We start from the raw sequence: 16,425 nt of genomic DNA, 5'->3' as shown, positions 1-16,425 counted from the left end.
AACATACAAAGTTTTCGGAAGAGACTAATCCAAAAAGTCAGAGACTAATTAGAAAGCCACTTGAAACAAATAGATTAGCAATTGACAAACACCTACTAATTAGCGTAATACTTACAGTAAAGTTCACTGAGAGATCCTAAGCCTAAACAAAGAAAACGTCTTCACCTCCGTAATTAGTGGAAAAATCAACTTGAAGGTCTTCGTCCGTGAAAACGTATAAAACGTATAATTTGTTCATGAAACTGTAATTAGGTGGCAGCAGTAGTAGTAGTAGAGACTGACTGACTGACTGACCGGGGTTGTCCATCAACGATGTGCGTGTGTCACGTAACAGTAGTAATTAGCCGATGGTATCCCCCCTCTATAGAATCCCTCGAGGTTCTGTCCGGTCACAGTCCGCTCCTCTTTACTGCTCAGTTTCTTTCCCGTTGTATCCTCATCTTCCTGTGTCTAACCCAAACGTCTGTTGTCCTCTATCCCTCTTTTCTATTCTGCACTATTTCTATAGGTTGCCCCCGGTCATCCCAGTTTTTTTGTTCTGCCGTTACCCCTTTCTGTCTTCTAATATACTCGAAGCGGGGCGGTCTTATTGAAATTCGATACCTAATGATTCGCAGCCGACGGTCAGCAACCACTTCTACTTTCCATTGTTATATCATAGTTTCTCACGGAATACGGGCTCTTTTCTTATTTATTATGCATATCATAATCAACTTGATTCATTAAATAAAACGTTTACTTTGTTATGCAAATACCACTTTTCACATTTTAATCGTTTCAATACCATCTTTGGTACCTAGCTGACAGTTTCTTTTGCTAGATGTTAGAAATTGCTAATCTTGAATCATTATCTCCGATTCACATCAGAATCGACAGTAAATCGTAGGTGTCGATCTGCCGTCTTCTCTCTTGGTTGTTCGTCTCGGGCGGTCCTTTCCAGTCTTTTTATATGTCCCGCGACCCGTTGTTCTTTACGAGCTTCTGTCTTTCGGAGCAGAATCTCGTCGAGCGGAATAACGAGTATCTTGCGGCGAAACACTAGACAGGTGGCCAACGAAGCACGTCGTCGGCAAATTAGGCTACCATCTCCTTCTGTTCTATGGGGGGATCAGCTGCCACCTAGGCCATAATAATCTACCATCTGCTTCAGATTTCCGAAATCTCCCATGTTTAACACATGGTCTGTACCACCTACATATCAGAGTCATTAACTTTTCCTCCATCTGTCAATTACCAAAGAAGAAACCTTGAAACTATTTTAGAATTCTGCAAAAGTTATTTTTGACCTTTGCGGCTAACACAAAAAGCATTTTCTCTTATCCCTTATCCCGCGCCTTTTCCCGTACCAGGGTGTTCAAGGCACCTCCCGCTGTTTTTGAATCCTTTTCATATCATAGTTTTTCGGCTTATTGTTTTGCGCTCTTTACTTCTTCGAAATGTTTCTGTGTGATAAAACCAAGAATCTGCTTATTTCGCTACAGTACTCCAAAGGAACATTCTCATTATTGGATAGGTCTCGTGCCGCTTACCGTATGCCGCCTGGGAACCTGTTTTCTAATTTCAGTTCCGCTTCTTTCATTATCGTAATAATTTCTTTAAATCTTGTAATAATCACCCCAATTCACCGGTTTGTCGGTAGAGTGTCGATCTTTTTCATTTCGCAACAACATCTGCAATCCTCTGTTCCAAATTGTCCGATTCAACCGCTTGATCCACCCCGTAGCGTTACGCAATCAAGCACGCATCACAGTGTCAATTATCCCAACCTTTTCATTTCGAGCTCCTATTGTCCATTTCTCTGCCTCTGTCAGTCAGTTGTCTCATTTCTCGTTTCCGTGATTGATTTACTCACCTCATCGCTGGCTTCATAAATTATATTTTACACTGATATTTTCCAGAAAACGGCATCGGGCTACACAACAACCTGTGCTCCTTAGCACACGCTTTTTAGGATTTGCGCCGCGCATCGGGCATTATTTAGGATGTTTCCCGCGAACAACAATGCATTTTATGATGGTAAGTTTTCTAGTATTCGAAAACAATTAATTTCGCTTTTTTCAGACTATTACACGCAATACAATACGCTATATAATAATAATATGAATCCAACAACATCATCGAATCCTCAACCGCGTCTATCGTTAGACAGTGGTCTTGGGCTCACAAATGATTCATTTTATTCCACGGATTTGAATGAAACCCAGTTGATGGATATAACTGCTGCGACTGCTTCTGATGCTTCAACTAGTTTTCAATCGGGACCATTAGAATGTTCTCCACCAACGAAATGGGCTAGAGTTCGGACACCTCCTAATCGGAAACGGACTGCTCGACAAAATACGAAACAAGAAGATTTACCTCCAAATTTCAATGTTTTTTCTCCTCCATCGAATAAGAAGGTGCGGAAAATGTTTTCATCTCCTACAAATACAATGAAAACTCCTGAATCTCTACGAAAATCTATTCGAATTTCGAGCCCGTCTCCGTTCAAAGTGACATTCAGTAAAACGCCGCTGAAATTGTCAAACAATGAGAATGTTACAGGTAAATAAACATTTTCATCGAAATCAAAATTTTACAATGAATTTTTCAGGGATTCACATTGGTCGATCTGGAACATACTACAATAAGAAAGTTACCGGTAGTGCTTCAAAAAGATGCTTACTACCTTCCAAACCCGATGGGTTCACTTTTCTCGGATCCCCGAATTCTGACGTAAGTTGAAATTGTTTGATTTTTGAGTTGATAAATAAATTCTTTGTTTCTAGGTACTCGATGTCCCAATGGAAACTGTTTTCGAGGGCTTGGGCGATCTTCCAACAGCAACACCATCAAAAATAAATGCAGCACTCGAAGTTGGTGATGATTCGATGGATTATCATCAGTATGCTGGAATTATAGAAAGTGGAAGCGCTCTGAGTAGATATACGTATTCGTCTGGCCCACTTCTAGAGAGTCACATGAGAAATGTCAAAAGTACCCCAATCGTGAGAACTGCTTCTCGGAACTTGTTGAAAACTAATAAGGATACATTCAATGTTGAACCAACGAAACAGATCAACTCTTTCAATAAGGTTGTTGCTGAAGCCCCATCAAATCCAGACAAGATGAAAGAACCATTCATGAAAGAGCAATCAGTGAAACCAAAAAGAAAATCTTCCAAAGAATCTGTTATCCAAAAAACGAAGGAAAAGGAGATGAAGAATTGGAAAATTACTCCATTTGAAACACCGAAAAAAGAAGTTCCACTGGTAATTTTTCTCAAATGTTTGAATAGCTTAATTAGTGACTCCCGTTCATGTCAGGTAATGGGGTTATTCACCTCCGGAAAAAAATGTTTTTTTTTTGCTTTTCGTCGTTTTTTCCGGTAAATAAATCGAGGGAAAATCGTTATCTCCGGACCTGAATAGCCCCATTATATTTTTCCTACAAAAATAAAAGTTCACTGCAGAAAGAAACATGTCTCTAAAACAATTAGTTCGTTGAATTAACACTTTTTGTACTAAATACAATTGTTGACAAAGACCTGCGAAAAGCTCTTGGAAAAAATAAAATGAAATATTTGCAGTACTCGGGTCGTTGGCTTGTCATCTCTACTGGTCGGACACTCGCTCAGCAAGAACTTTTCACCGATGCCAAAGACTTCTTCCAAACGCACCGCCCAACAAATCCTGATTCAGAAACGGCTGGTTCAGCTCGGAGAATCCCAACGATCGCCCGCGTGACTCTTTTCAATCATCGTTATCGGTCACACCGATTTTAACCGTTTTAAAATACCTAGTCTTCCTTCTTCTTCGTCGTTTATAGCTTTCTTTTTATTTATTTATCTGCACCTTTACAGTATTATTGCTTCATTATATCCTAATGTGTGCCCAAAGTGCCACAATCTTCCGGGTTGCCTACGAGGCTATGTCTCACAATTGTCCATTATATTTTCCCCCTCCGGTGTCCGACTGCCCCGCTTAACCATTTTGAACATCAAGTTGTTATTTTCTCAATATGCTAATAAAATCTCGGAATCATCAAAAAAGTCTTTGATTCTTCGTTGTTACACTAGTATCTTGAGTATCTCAGTCTCTTCACCTCCCGGTGAAACTTCTCACTTTTTCCTTAAATCACTTTAGCATACACTGTTCAGCACCTAATTGTGTTACCCAAAAAAGTTTTGGCAAACATAACCTTCTGCTCTTCGAGTTTAAGGGCTCACCCGCCCATTTTGTGCTCGATCGAGCAGACAGGGAATCAGAGACTTCGCCATTCGAGTTGTCTTGAATATGCCTCTCTCCCAACGTCTTCTCGGTCGTGCAATGGCTTTCATAGGATTCATTTGGGTGAGTTGCACGTGACTGACTACGGTCATAAATTTAGTTAAAACCGTCTCTTCCTATCGTATTGTCTCTAGCCTAATGGGTGGGAAACTTGACCATTCGAATGACAAAATGGCTCACCCTCGATTCTTCGTTCTCTTTCTGTTCAAACGTTGAATTCAAGTTGAAGTTACTCATTCCTGCGCTTGCACTTTTTTAGTACAGTGGTTTCCAAAAACTATAGTTGAGAAATAAGAAGTCTACGAATAACTATCTTTTCTAGAATGCCTTCTTGTAAATAAATGTGATTTCTAGTTTCTGTTAATCCCCAATTAAATTCTGATGGTTTTTGAATGTTAGTTTAACTGTAGACCTCATCGAAACGAAACACTTTAATTTGATTCTGAAGGTCATCTGAAATCACGTCTTCCTTTTTCTCTTTTCTTTTCTCCTCTGTTATTTTTCCCACTTCTTCAGCTAGCTCTCCATTCCTCGTTTGCTCTCTGCTATTTTTGTTTTGTCACCCAAAAAATGCGCATAAACACGTTTTCTCTTTTCTCAGGACTCTCTAAACTCTCATCAGGTGCATGTAATTCGAGACATTTTGACGTCTCGTTTCTGAGGAAACAACGCGAAAACAAATTTCGTCGGGGTCTTGGATTAACTTCTGATTTTGTTATTCCTTCGTTTGGACACCAGCTGCACCTGGAAGTATTACATAGAATACTAACTACGTAGAAATCATTCAACTTATTCAAGATTCATTATCAATTTTTTCACGTTTTGATGGTTTGAATCTATGTTCGCATAGGCTCCAGTGGGAGTATGAATTGTTTGGATTTGAGAGTCAAAATGAAAAAAGAGCGAACGTTTCAGTTGTTGAAAGCTGTATAAACTATTGAAAACGTCTGCTATGAGATCATTCGATCCAACACTCACATCCAACTCACACAAAGGGCAATCTCCTAAATCTCTTTTACATTTGTGTCCACCATTTCATCTTTTCTTCTGACCCTGACTGCTCTGATCGTAAATCAGCAACGTTTCATTTGATAAGAAAGCTTGCCGTTATAACGCCAGCCATCAATCAGTATTCGCAATGTTATTCTAGTGGTGATATAGAGTCCATGGGCGTACTCGTGGCTCGTTAACCTTTTTGATAATCTAAAATTTTGATTGATAGCGGCAAAATTGCTGATTAAAAAAGTCAATTCCCTGAAATAGGCACCTACACGGAAGTTCATTTCTCTTTTTCTTCTTTTTCTTGGTAATCGGAGAAGCTTAAAGGCGCCTTCAGATTCGATATTTTGATCTTAAAACGAATCTTGAACTCGGACCAAAAGTTCATTAGATTAAATGCTGTCTGACAAAAACCAACTGAGTGGTGTTTCATTTCCAAATTCGCAACATAAAATGTTCATTGCTATCGCTCAAACACGAATTCAATACTTTTCGAACGCTATCTTAATAGGATTAGGTCTCGCTTCAAAAAGTTGCCCATTTGTGTCTTTTTGCAACTTATCGCAGAAGAATTGCAGGGGAGCGAGTCGCACTTCACACTACTTTGCCTGGAATTAAGGAACATTGTCCTTCGTTTCTCCACTTTTTACCACGTTTTGAAATAGAATTCTCATTGAGTTTGTCACACTTCCTCTCAACAAACATCAGCCATTTGACAAGTAGTTCACGCGTAAACAGTATCTTTTTAGATGGTGCACTCAGACAACTCAACGGAAACTTCGGTCTCAAACAACAATAATACAGTTTTGAGCAACCAGTCACAGTCAATCTCCGAGCAACTCAGTCAACTCACTGGTAACTCCGTGGAAGAATCAGAGAAAGTTATGAACTCGTGGCTTAGAGTAAGCTTAACAGTTTGAAGAAAATACAAGCCTTATAACTGCTTTCAGGGACGACAATGGGATCTAACCACATCGGTTCAATTCGATCAAGAAGTTCTTTCTCGTCTTCGTTCCCTCCGAGTCGCTCTTCTAGTCGTCGATTTCCAGAATGATTTTGTCGACGGATCCCTCAAAATTGGAGACGGAGATGCTGGACAGGATCCAAACAAGGCCATCCCACCACTCAACGAACTTCTTCAACTCAATTCATGGGATCTTGTTGTGTACACCAAGGACTGGCATCCACATAACCACATCTCATTTCTCAGTCAAGCACACAATTCGGATAGAGAAATGGATAAGAAAGATGAGAATCGAACGCTCAACTTTTTTGATTCGGTTCAATTCATGAAACCTATTAAGACAGAACAAGTTCTATACCCCGACCATTGCATCCAAAAAAGTTGGGGATCAGATATTCATCCAGAAGTCTTCATTGTTCCAAAAGCTGAATACATAATGAAAGGAGTTGATCCATATCTTGACTCATATAGCGCATTCAACGACAACAATGGACTCTCGAAGTTAGTCACTTCTTTCTTTAGCTCCCAATTTCCCATTTTCAGGACTGAACTAGAAGACGTGCTTCGTCGAGAAAATATCGATGCTGTTGTCATTGCAGGTCTTGCCTATGATATTTGTGTACGATTCACTTGCCTGGTGAGTAAAATACTTGTTTTTGAAAACAAAAAAATAGTACAACATTTTCAGGATGCTGTCAAGCAAAACTTTCTGGCCGCTGTCATACCAGACTGCAGTGCCGGATTGACGAAAAAGGGAATCACAGAATCCGAAATAGCGTTCAAAAAACAAGGTGTTGCAATGATCTCAAAGGAGGAAGCTAAAGAAATCACAGAAGGTGCATTTCTTCCAAAAGAATGGGTTCGGAAAATCGCTGCTGGCAAGAAAAATCACTAAAATTTGTCATAATACTTTTAATTTTGAATAATAAATTATCCCTTTTCCGATGTTTTGATCTTCCTTTTTAATAAACAACATCGTTGATGAACTTATATAACAAAAAGTTTATCAAAACGAAGTATTGTCGCAACAAAAAAGTTCCGACATTTTTATTTCGATAATAATTTCTTCCAATGCATTATCGAGCCCCGAGAGCTATTAGCTGGCCCTCGCTTGGCAACGACACTCCGAAATGACGGGGTCGTGAGAGTATTTCCTAGTCTGCACGTCGTGTAGTCCTCTCAGACAACTGCCTGCAGATGTTGTTTACAAATATATTGGTTTGAGCAGAGTCATTTTGTCTAGTATATTCAGACTGCCTCCGTGTTTTCTTAAATAGTTCAGCTGATTCAGTTGATTGTTCGAGTTTAAATATAGTTTTGCGACCTATTGATTCCACCCGTTCGAAAAGTTCAATTCCCAAAAATCGTGTTTCCATAACATATTTTTCCCGAATTTCTAAAGACTAGTAAGACTTGAGGCTGAAGAAAATTCAATTTAAAGAATTTAGTCAGAAATATATAAAATGTCGAGAGACGCGAGCCTTTCGCCGAAGTCTGCCGATACACGATTTGGTTTCGTCGGAACAGCAAACGAGCCGATTAAAGTCGAGGTTGTTGACGAAGAACAGGTTGCTACACATTCTTTACCTGTTTTCTTAATTCTAATCGATGCAGAGCTCAAATGCCAATCAACTTGGATTTTCTACTACGTTGTCGACGTCATTCGTTGTTCCCGATGACATGTCTGAGTCGGTCGATGACTTAACTGTCACAAAGGTAGAGTCGAAAGCTAATCAATAATTATTGATTATTTTGTTGCAGGAGAAAAAGAAATTGAAGCCAAGTAAAGTAGCAGAAGATATAACTCGAAAAAGGAAGGATACTACCAATTCGATTACCAATTTCTTTCATCGATTCACTCGAGGAGACCGTGAAGAAAAGAAGATCGTGGAAGAAGAGGAGGAAGAGCTTGTGGAAAGGCCTGGCAAGCTAATAAGTCCAGAGTCGGAAGAGAAATGGTTTGAATCAAGAACACTTGATGAACAAGTTCTGGGCCACGAAGGAAATGCAGAAGTGTACGAGTGGGATCCGAATAATATGACGGAAACACTAGTTCGCGAGCCACCTCCTCTCGATCCAAGCAATGCGATATTTGAAGAAAAGGGAATGTTGAAACTGCTGGAGGAATTTCGAAATGGCGAGTTACGTTGGCTTGATGAACCACAGATATCTGCGATGGGGAAGGTGAAAGAAGCTCATGAAGATGTGTCGAATATTCATTTGAAAGTTTATGAAATTGAATCTGCAAAACGGAAAAGGAGAAAACACGAGAAAAGAGCTGAAGAAAACTCTACTTTCGTAAGGAAATGAGGGAAGGATATTGTAATAATTTACATTTTTCAGTCCGATTCTGATGATTCTGATGAAGAGAGAGTCATTGAAAAGCTGTTTGAGAAGATGAATTCCCATATGGTCAACATGCACTCTGCACTTGATACTGTACCATTTTACGATGCTTCTCAGAATCGAAATGATAATGACGAGGAGTACTTTTCTTCATAATTTTTTGAAATTCTGTCACTAACTTTGTGCTTACTATCCCTGTGTATTATCTTTATTCGTACTTTCTCACTTTAAATCTTTTTTCGCTGTCAAATTATCCAATCATAAATGTAAATTTTCAGGTACCTCTCGAAGACGTAACAGACAGGGCATGTCAAGTAAGTTTTTCTCTGAGTTCGTTCTACATCATAGATTTCAAAGTTACAGCATTTTTCAACAAATTCTTCACGGGAGCATCGTCCTCAACGGCAAATGCCGATCTCGGTAGTATGGAATCGTTATGCACCGCAATAAATCATTTAAGCTCCGGAAAAGAGGGTGAGGGTTCTGCCTTTTCTCAGTATTTATAGTTTTTTGATTTTTCAGAAGCTGTCGGTGAGCGAGCTGCCGAAATTGTACGTCAAAACAAGGACTTGTTCGAGAAAAAATGCACAGATGTTGAAGCCTTCCTACTGCATTGCAGTCCACTCGTGGGATCCGCTGCAATGGTTGCTGCAATCAAAGGAATGTTCGATGCATCAGCAGCAAAAAATAATGAAACAGGTCAAGAGAGAGCAGTTGAACTTCTCCATCACTATGTTGATGAGAACAATTTTGTTGGGGAGCATCTGAAGTTGGTACCAGAAATAAGTAAGTTCAAGTTCTTACTGAAAGTTGTACAAAAAAGTTTGTTCCAGTATTCCCACTTCTTCGAAACATCGGAACGTACTGCTTGGAAAAGAAAAACAAACCAGATATTGGACAGAAAATTATTACCAAAGCATTGGAGTCGATGTACCCACGCAATGGTAGCGGACCTAAAGTTCTCACTTCTGCACACAGCGTGCTCTTCACATGTGCATTGAAAACAAAGGATTACGCATCTGTAGAACCATTTATCGATGTTCAAATCGACGAAATCGCCAACGAAAATGGTGTTCACGAGTCTACTAACGAGGAGCAATCTGCTATGTTTAACATTGGCAGAGTCAAGGTAAGTGTTTCGTCAGAAAACAAATAGCCTTGAGAAGTTACAGAAAAATCAAACGTCTCCCGCGAATAATGCTCCAAGTCAGCCATTCTTGAATCCGAAGTTTGTTCTTGACTACTTGTACAATGGAGCATGCATTCTCATCGAGTTGAAGCGATTCGATGATGCCCTTTTCCTTCTCGAAACTCTCGTTGCTATTCCAGCATTCACGATTCAAGAGCAACATATCGACGGGTACAAAAAGTAACTAAAATGATATCAGTGATGTTCGTATTTATTTCTTCTTTTTTTTTTAGATTCGTGCTCCTTTCGCTGCTTTTGAACGGAAAAGTTATTGAGAATACTGATAAAGTTTCCGGAACTCGCAACTTGAAAGGAAAAACAAGCGAATACAAAACTCTGGCAGAAGTGAGATTTTCCAGAAGTTCTAATACTCATACGAAAGTTGATGAACTTGTTCAAAACGCGAGAGACAAATTGAGAAAAGTACGTTTAATATGATTAGGAGCAATCTCGAACATATATTTTGTAGGATGGAAATCTCGAACTTGCGAAGCTTGTCGTTCTTGAGATGAAAAAGAAAACAATTATTTCGCTGACTAAAATGTTCACCTCCATCAAACTCTCAGAAATCCAAGGACTTGCGTTTTTGAAAAATCGCGCTCAAGTTATCGAGCTCATCGATATGTTGGTTACAGAAAACAGAATTGCTGTTAATTTCGACGGCGATATGGTATTCTGGTCTGAAGTCACTCCAGTGCCAACAAAAGAAAATATTGAGACTAAAATCAGAACGTGAGTTTGTGTCGTAAACGGTGATTTTATCTGCAATTTTGAATTCCAGAGTGGATTATCTGAATCAATTGCTTCAAGAGAGAAACAAGGATATGAAATCGGGTGCAGGACGTCAACGTCCATCAGTTCTGTTCAACGACGACGAAGGTCTCAGCATGCCACCAGTCGAGTAAAATAATACTTCCACAAAATTTTATCAAATTCTTTTTCATCGTCTGCATCCCTCATTCGGGTACACTTACCCTCATTCGCGTCTGCATATAAATAATTTGGATTCTATTTATTTTGTATTCCAGTCTTTTTTCACTGTCGAATGAAATCGTTGTCTAAATTTCATCACGTCGGAAGAACTTTCTGATTTATGTTATGGTTCCAATCCGAACAAATATTTTTTTTATAATCTTGAATTGAGTGAACAGATAGTGAAAAATATGAGTAAGAGTCACAACAAAAGCCTTCATCCTTCTTCCCTTTTTCTCTTCATCTCTCTTCCTTATCATAATTCTCGTTTTTATCGTTGTTTGTCTATTTCTTTAACCCATCGTCGTCCTTCTTCTGGCCGAGAAACCTGTTGTTTTTTGTTCCTTCTATTTTTCAAATCGATTTGACCTAACGTCTTCAACCTATTATCTTGGCATGCCGTATATTTTGATTTCTACTCAAATCCGCATGGAATGCGGTCCAACAATGGTTGGTGACGGGGAAAGTGATGCCACGTTGATGGAGAAACTCGAGGCGAAACTCATGAAACAACTTGGAAATGAGTTTCAGGTCTGAACTGAAACTGTATCATGTTCATTATGTTTTTCTCTGTTTCAGGAGTACATAACCAAATGGTCACCTAGAAAAGTTCTGAACCAATTAGAAAAGGAGGGTTGGAAAGTGGTTGCTATGGCCGGAATCGGGCAAACGTGTGCTTGGACCCTTTACAAAGAAAACGCTCTTTGAATTATTTTCTTAGTTATTTTGTGAATATTCATCGCTTTCAATAAATTCCCAGTCTTTCATGGCTTCTTTTCCCTTGATTCTTGAACTTACATATCAGACTGATAAAAATCTAACTTTTGAGAAAGGTTAAACAAGAAAAACGGTTAATAATTGCAGATCCATTTCACACAGATGAGAAGAAGGTAGACAGTGCAAATACTCTTCAATGGTGAGAGTTCAATAACCTTTTACAAATATCATTTCTTTTCATTATAGGTTCAAACATCTACTTTAGTTAAAGTGGCGGCAGGTGTTTTTGTGATGGGATCGACTGGTCTCTACCTTGCCCAAAAGTCAGTCCAATGGAAAGTTCGAGCGTTACCGCATTACAACGAAAGTCTCAAAATTGTGTTCGAACACCCGAAAGCTCTTGTGAGTTTCCCTTCAACTTTTTCTTCTCCTTTTTCTTCGCATAAACACGCCTCGTTCGACACACTCTAATTAGCTGAGAAACGTATCGATTCTTTTCTTGCAGGAAGCAATTGGAGCACCTATTTCTGTCGGTAGCGTGGAGCTATCGGATCGTGCTCATAATTATGTGGATAAAACGACAAGCAGAGTTAGTTTGTTACTCTTGAATTCAATACAAAGTGACGATGTTATACATTTTCAGTTGCGAATCCCTGTAACCGGGCTTGTTGACTGTGGATTCATGGACGTGTTAGCAGTTCGAGAAAATGAAAAAGAAAAATTTGAGACTGCAAAAGTGCGACTATACCTTAATGACGGAGTCTTTACAATTTTCGATACGGGCCGGTGGAATGATGAAAAAAACGAAGAATAAGTCAGAAATGAATATAATTATTTAGATATTGTAGGTTATTCATTTTGTTTTGTTTTGTTGCCATCATTTAAAATAAAAAGTTTTAAGTTTTATGGGGCTTTTGAATGTTGTTCTAATTGTTAAAATCATAATTACATTTTATCTTGCTCGAGCGACTTCAAAATAAAACACTATTTTCAAAAGCCCGGTGACGGGACTCGTCATGGCAATTTCGGAATGGATTCAGGCCTTACAAGGTGAGATTTAGAAAATTTTATCATATCAAATCATAAAATCCCCTACTGCACTTTACGTGCATCACTATTCCTTGTCAAAGCCCGTTTTTACAGATGTTGCCTGGCCAGGATTCCTCCAACCCCATGTTGAAGTTCTACTTCTATGGATAACTTGGGCTGTTGACTACATCGATTTGGATTACCTCGAAGTGAGATCTCAGTTTTATTTGAATAAAACTGGGCATAATCAGAATTATCATAGATTGAGTTACCAAATGAAGCTCTTATTTGTGAAACTACTATGATTTAAAAAACAATTATTAGGTGTACAAAAATGCAACAGGTGCAAAATTTCCTACACATAACTACATTCATTCTACCGTCTAATCACGCCACCTTTATAATCAGTGTTTATTATCACATCGTGGCCTTTCTCTCTTGTTCTATTCCCGAAAACAGTGTCTCTCCGTGCATCCTGCATCAGCTGCGGGTGTCTCTTTCTGTCTAGATCCTCTCATCATTACACTGTGTTTCGTTTCTTTGCTCTCTCGCTCTCCGACTATCTAATTCGACCCGAAATGGCTCCATTTCTTTTTTACTGAATGAATCGTATACGAGAAGCAGCTTTCTCGAAATAATACTTCTAAAATTAGCTAAATGTTTCAATGGCTTCATGAGGCTATTCTGAACGGAGCGCACACAATATATGAGTTTGTTCCAGAGGTATAATGACATTAAACAAGTTTAAACGATGTCAGCACCCGCTTATAATTATAACTTTCAGTACTTACTCTGGCTCCTGCTCCCGTTCTTCATTCTCTTCATCTTCCCAATTTTTCTGGTTCTCTTCATCTATGGATGCGTTATTTTTGTTCATATCTACGGTCATCGACATCAAATTCGAGAAGCGTACCATACCAGTTATTGGGAAGGAGCACGAGTAGCAATCGCTTCATTTTGGGATGGTGTGGGAAATGTGTGGCACGGTGAGTTATTAAACATAAATTTGTTTTTAATTTTTCACATTTATGTTACCACCCACTTTAATATTTTCAGGGTATGAATTACGAGGAATCGAGAATGTTCCAGATGAAGGACCAGCTCTTTTCATATATTACCATGGTTGCCTTCCACTCGACGTCTACTATCTCATTTCAAAACTAGTAATCCATAAAAATCGTTCATTGCATTGTGTTGGAGACAAATTTATTTTCAAAATCCCTGGATGGCGTCCACTCTGTAAATTATTCTCAATAACGTCTGGAACTGTCGAAGAATGCACAGAAGAACTAAAAGAAGGCAATTTGTTATGTATTGCACCTGGAGGTGTACGAGAAGCATTATTCTCTGATCCAAATGTATATGATATTTTATGGGGAAAACGCCTCGGATTTGCCAAAGTAATTATCGGAAGTAGAACACCTGTGATTCCAATGTTCACTGAAAACTGCCGAGAATCTTTCCGAACTCCTGAATGGGGAAGAAGCTTTTTCCGATGGATTTACGAAAAAACGAAGATTCCACTTTGTCCAATATACGGAGGATTCCCTGTAAAAATGGTGACACATCTTGGTAAACCGATCTACTTCGACTTTGATACTGTAACTCCCGAGGAGGTAAGAACAATTACAAGGTTCAGAAGACAATATTTTTATATTTCAGGTTCGTAAAACTGTAAAACGAGAAATTCGTGCAATGATCAAAGAGCATCAACGTCTTCCGGGTAGCGTATGGCAAGGAATCGCTCAACGATGGTCGGCACCATCAAAGAAAAAGAAGACAGACGAGCCGGAGCAGGCAGTGAGTATTGTCAGTTCGGATCGGTGCTTCGCGTTCTGTTGTCCGTCTGTAACCGCACCTAACTGCATATTCTTTTGTTAACTGGAGGAAACATTTACATTTCAGGAACTTTTACAAAGAAATGGTGCTGGTGCAACAAGTCCCATGTCAGACACGGAAGAAATCGTTGTTCTTCGGCGAGATCGTTCTGGAACAGAAGACGACGCTGAAGTGGACGAATTGGGAGGAATTTAATTCACTGTGTATTTATTGGATCTCTCATCCCTGTAATCAAAATAATCTGGTTGATATTTAGATTTTAACATCTAATTTTCCATTGTAATCTATCTACTCATGTTTCGCTTTTTACTGTGATACTTGTGTAATCATTTTCCCTGTCTCACTCTCACCCCTGTCATAATAAATTTTTCTATTATAACATTTGTTTATAAGTTTTTTCTCGATTCGTTAACCGTTCCAAATAATTTATACTTCTTAAATTGCATCACAGTAATTTAAACGTTATGATCCGAAATTAAATACAGGTAAAACATAAAATTTATTCATCTTTTCCGCTTTTCTTTTTCGATTTCAGCTTCTCGATTTCTTCTTTAACTTCATCTATTGGTGCTTCTTCCGCATCTTCATCTCCCCATCCCCAGTCTTCTCCTTCCTCTAAATTACCTTCTTCCTTCTCCATTCTATCAATGTGGACTGTTGCTGTTTGGATATCATGGTCAATTTTTAAATCGTTTTCAATTGGGTGCTGGCTTTCTGATGCCATGCAATCAGCATGCTCCGGAATCGACTCTAATTGAGGCTCTGCTGCAATCTTTGCGACTGGTGCAGACTGTTCATCTTTGATGACGAAGATGGGCTTCTCGTCATGATCTTCTTCATGCTTCTCCAAATCTTCAGGGTTTCCCTGATTTTTTGTTACAGACTCGCTCATAATAGTAGGATTGTTTTCCTTCACACTTCTCTCATCCTCTTTTTCATTTTCTTCCGCTTTTGGGACTGGTGCGTCTTCTTCAGGAGTTGTCTCCAAGAAAAATTTGGCCGGGCCACTTTCTTGCTCTAGTTTTGGTTGCAATACAGTATCCAATCCTATTTCTTCCAACGTTCTCTTCTGTAAAAGTGGCTTGACAATATCTTCGATTTTGTCCGCTCCATCACATGATGCAGCCAATTGTTTCATGTCAAGTTCGATAAATTGAAGCTGGAACATTTCATTTTAGAATGAAAATAATTAGTTGGAAAATCTTACGTATTGCTGCTTTGATATTGAAGAACCGAATATTTTGCTGACCGTGGCTGGCGGGAAGAAGAAAGCGATGCATTTCTCGAAGAATGGAGCAACGCTTGTACAAACTATACGCACGGCTCGTGAAAAATTGGCAGAATTGGAGTGAGATGTTGCAAGCCACGTCAGAATGGATCGGATTGAATCTCGCAGAGCAACAACTACAGTTGATAGAACCACGGGTGTCAAGATGAATCGTAATCCGTTGAGCGCATCGACAATACCATTTGCGTAAATCGTCATATCATCCCATAGACTAAGTTCAGCAGCTGCTACTGGTGGGGAATCAGGAGAAGACTCAAATTGAGGCAAGGAAGAAGGATCTATGCCAATCATAACAATATCTCGGGAAGACCCTGTTAAACGATTCGTTGAGTCTTGTACATTCTGACGGAATCTCTGCTCCACTAGCTTTGTGAGTCTTCCAGCGATCAGTGGACGGAAATCGATCCCCATCCTTCCGAACGACGATGCCATGGCCATTAACTTGGTCCATACAGCAGAGAGATCAACAGCTGATCTGAATATATCATTTTGATGAAGTAACTCAATTTACCATTCCTTACTTTACATCTGCTTTCGTGATGAGATCTAACATCTTTCTGACATTTGAAATAACCCATTGAGAAAGAATAGAATTCGGAGGCAACACTGGCCATGATTCCCATCGCGGGTCGGTGTTTGGCTACAATAGTACTTTGTATTACAATGTTTTCTCAAATTTCAACTTACATTTTTCTTGACAATTTCATTCTCGGGAAAAACAGCGAGATAGAGAACGAGAGTGTCATACATGCTGGTACGGTAGATTTCGATAGCCTGGACAATCATGTCGACGTTTCCCTGCAAATAGTTTTTT

General features: G+C 39.2%; 7 protein-coding genes across 7 annotated transcripts; 6 read left to right on the top strand and 1 right to left on the bottom strand.

The window, feature by feature from the left end:
- Positions 1-1,982: 1,982 nt before the first annotated feature.
- On the top strand, positions 1,983-3,763 carry GCK72_014648 (uncharacterized protein; the record flags this gene model as incomplete). The annotated part of the gene is made up of 5 exons (XM_053730388.1): positions 1,983-2,016; positions 2,062-2,544; positions 2,594-2,715; positions 2,769-3,251; positions 3,569-3,763. The coding sequence occupies 5 exons, from the start codon at positions 1,983-1,985 to the stop codon at positions 3,761-3,763; spliced, it is 1,317 nt and encodes a 438-aa protein (XP_053585160.1).
- A 511-nt stretch (positions 3,764-4,274) lies between these two features.
- GCK72_014647 (uncharacterized protein) lies at positions 4,275-7,126 on the top strand (the record flags this gene model as incomplete). The annotated part of the gene is made up of 5 exons (XM_053730387.1): positions 4,275-4,331; positions 6,017-6,169; positions 6,218-6,732; positions 6,775-6,868; positions 6,920-7,126. 5 exons carry the CDS (start codon positions 4,275-4,277, stop codon positions 7,124-7,126), a joined length of 1,026 nt encoding a protein of 341 aa, XP_053585159.1.
- Positions 7,127-7,694: 568 nt separating this feature from the next.
- GCK72_014646 (uncharacterized protein) lies at positions 7,695-8,733 on the top strand (the record flags this gene model as incomplete). Its single annotated transcript, XM_003108232.2, has 4 exons — positions 7,695-7,799; positions 7,846-7,947; positions 7,993-8,529; positions 8,575-8,733. 4 exons carry the CDS (start codon positions 7,695-7,697, stop codon positions 8,731-8,733), a joined length of 903 nt encoding a protein of 300 aa, XP_003108280.2.
- A 151-nt stretch (positions 8,734-8,884) lies between these two features.
- On the top strand, positions 8,885-10,671 carry GCK72_014645 (uncharacterized protein; the record flags this gene model as incomplete). Its single annotated transcript, XM_053730386.1, has 8 exons — positions 8,885-8,891; positions 8,941-9,051; positions 9,100-9,363; positions 9,411-9,706; positions 9,750-9,946; positions 10,000-10,189; positions 10,236-10,498; positions 10,548-10,671. The coding sequence occupies 8 exons, from the start codon at positions 8,885-8,887 to the stop codon at positions 10,669-10,671; spliced, it is 1,452 nt and encodes a 483-aa protein (XP_053585158.1).
- Positions 10,672-11,134: 463 nt separating this feature from the next.
- GCK72_014644 (uncharacterized protein) lies at positions 11,135-12,269 on the top strand (the record flags this gene model as incomplete). The annotated part of the gene is made up of 4 exons (XM_053730385.1): positions 11,135-11,269; positions 11,702-11,857; positions 11,961-12,044; positions 12,099-12,269. The coding sequence occupies 4 exons, from the start codon at positions 11,135-11,137 to the stop codon at positions 12,267-12,269; spliced, it is 546 nt and encodes a 181-aa protein (XP_053585157.1).
- A 202-nt stretch (positions 12,270-12,471) lies between these two features.
- Positions 12,472-14,518, top strand: GCK72_014643 (uncharacterized protein; the record flags this gene model as incomplete). Its single annotated transcript, XM_003108012.2, has 6 exons — positions 12,472-12,505; positions 12,599-12,693; positions 13,269-13,470; positions 13,541-14,100; positions 14,147-14,284; positions 14,390-14,518. The coding sequence occupies 6 exons, from the start codon at positions 12,472-12,474 to the stop codon at positions 14,516-14,518; spliced, it is 1,158 nt and encodes a 385-aa protein (XP_003108060.1).
- A 304-nt stretch (positions 14,519-14,822) lies between these two features.
- On the bottom strand, positions 14,823-16,397 carry GCK72_014642 (uncharacterized protein; the record flags this gene model as incomplete). The annotated part of the gene is made up of 4 exons (XM_053730384.1): positions 14,823-15,482; positions 15,531-16,086; positions 16,133-16,251; positions 16,299-16,397. 4 exons carry the CDS (start codon positions 16,395-16,397, stop codon positions 14,823-14,825), a joined length of 1,434 nt encoding a protein of 477 aa, XP_053585156.1.
- Between the last annotated feature and the right edge of the window lie 28 nt (positions 16,398-16,425).

This window comes from Caenorhabditis remanei, chromosome IV (assembly GCF_010183535.1).
Source record: "Caenorhabditis remanei strain PX506 chromosome IV, whole genome shotgun sequence".
NCBI lineage: Eukaryota > Metazoa > Nematoda > Chromadorea > Rhabditida > Rhabditidae > Caenorhabditis > Caenorhabditis remanei.
Note: the sequence above shows the minus strand (reverse complement) of the source record. Positions and strands in the feature narration are given on the sequence as shown.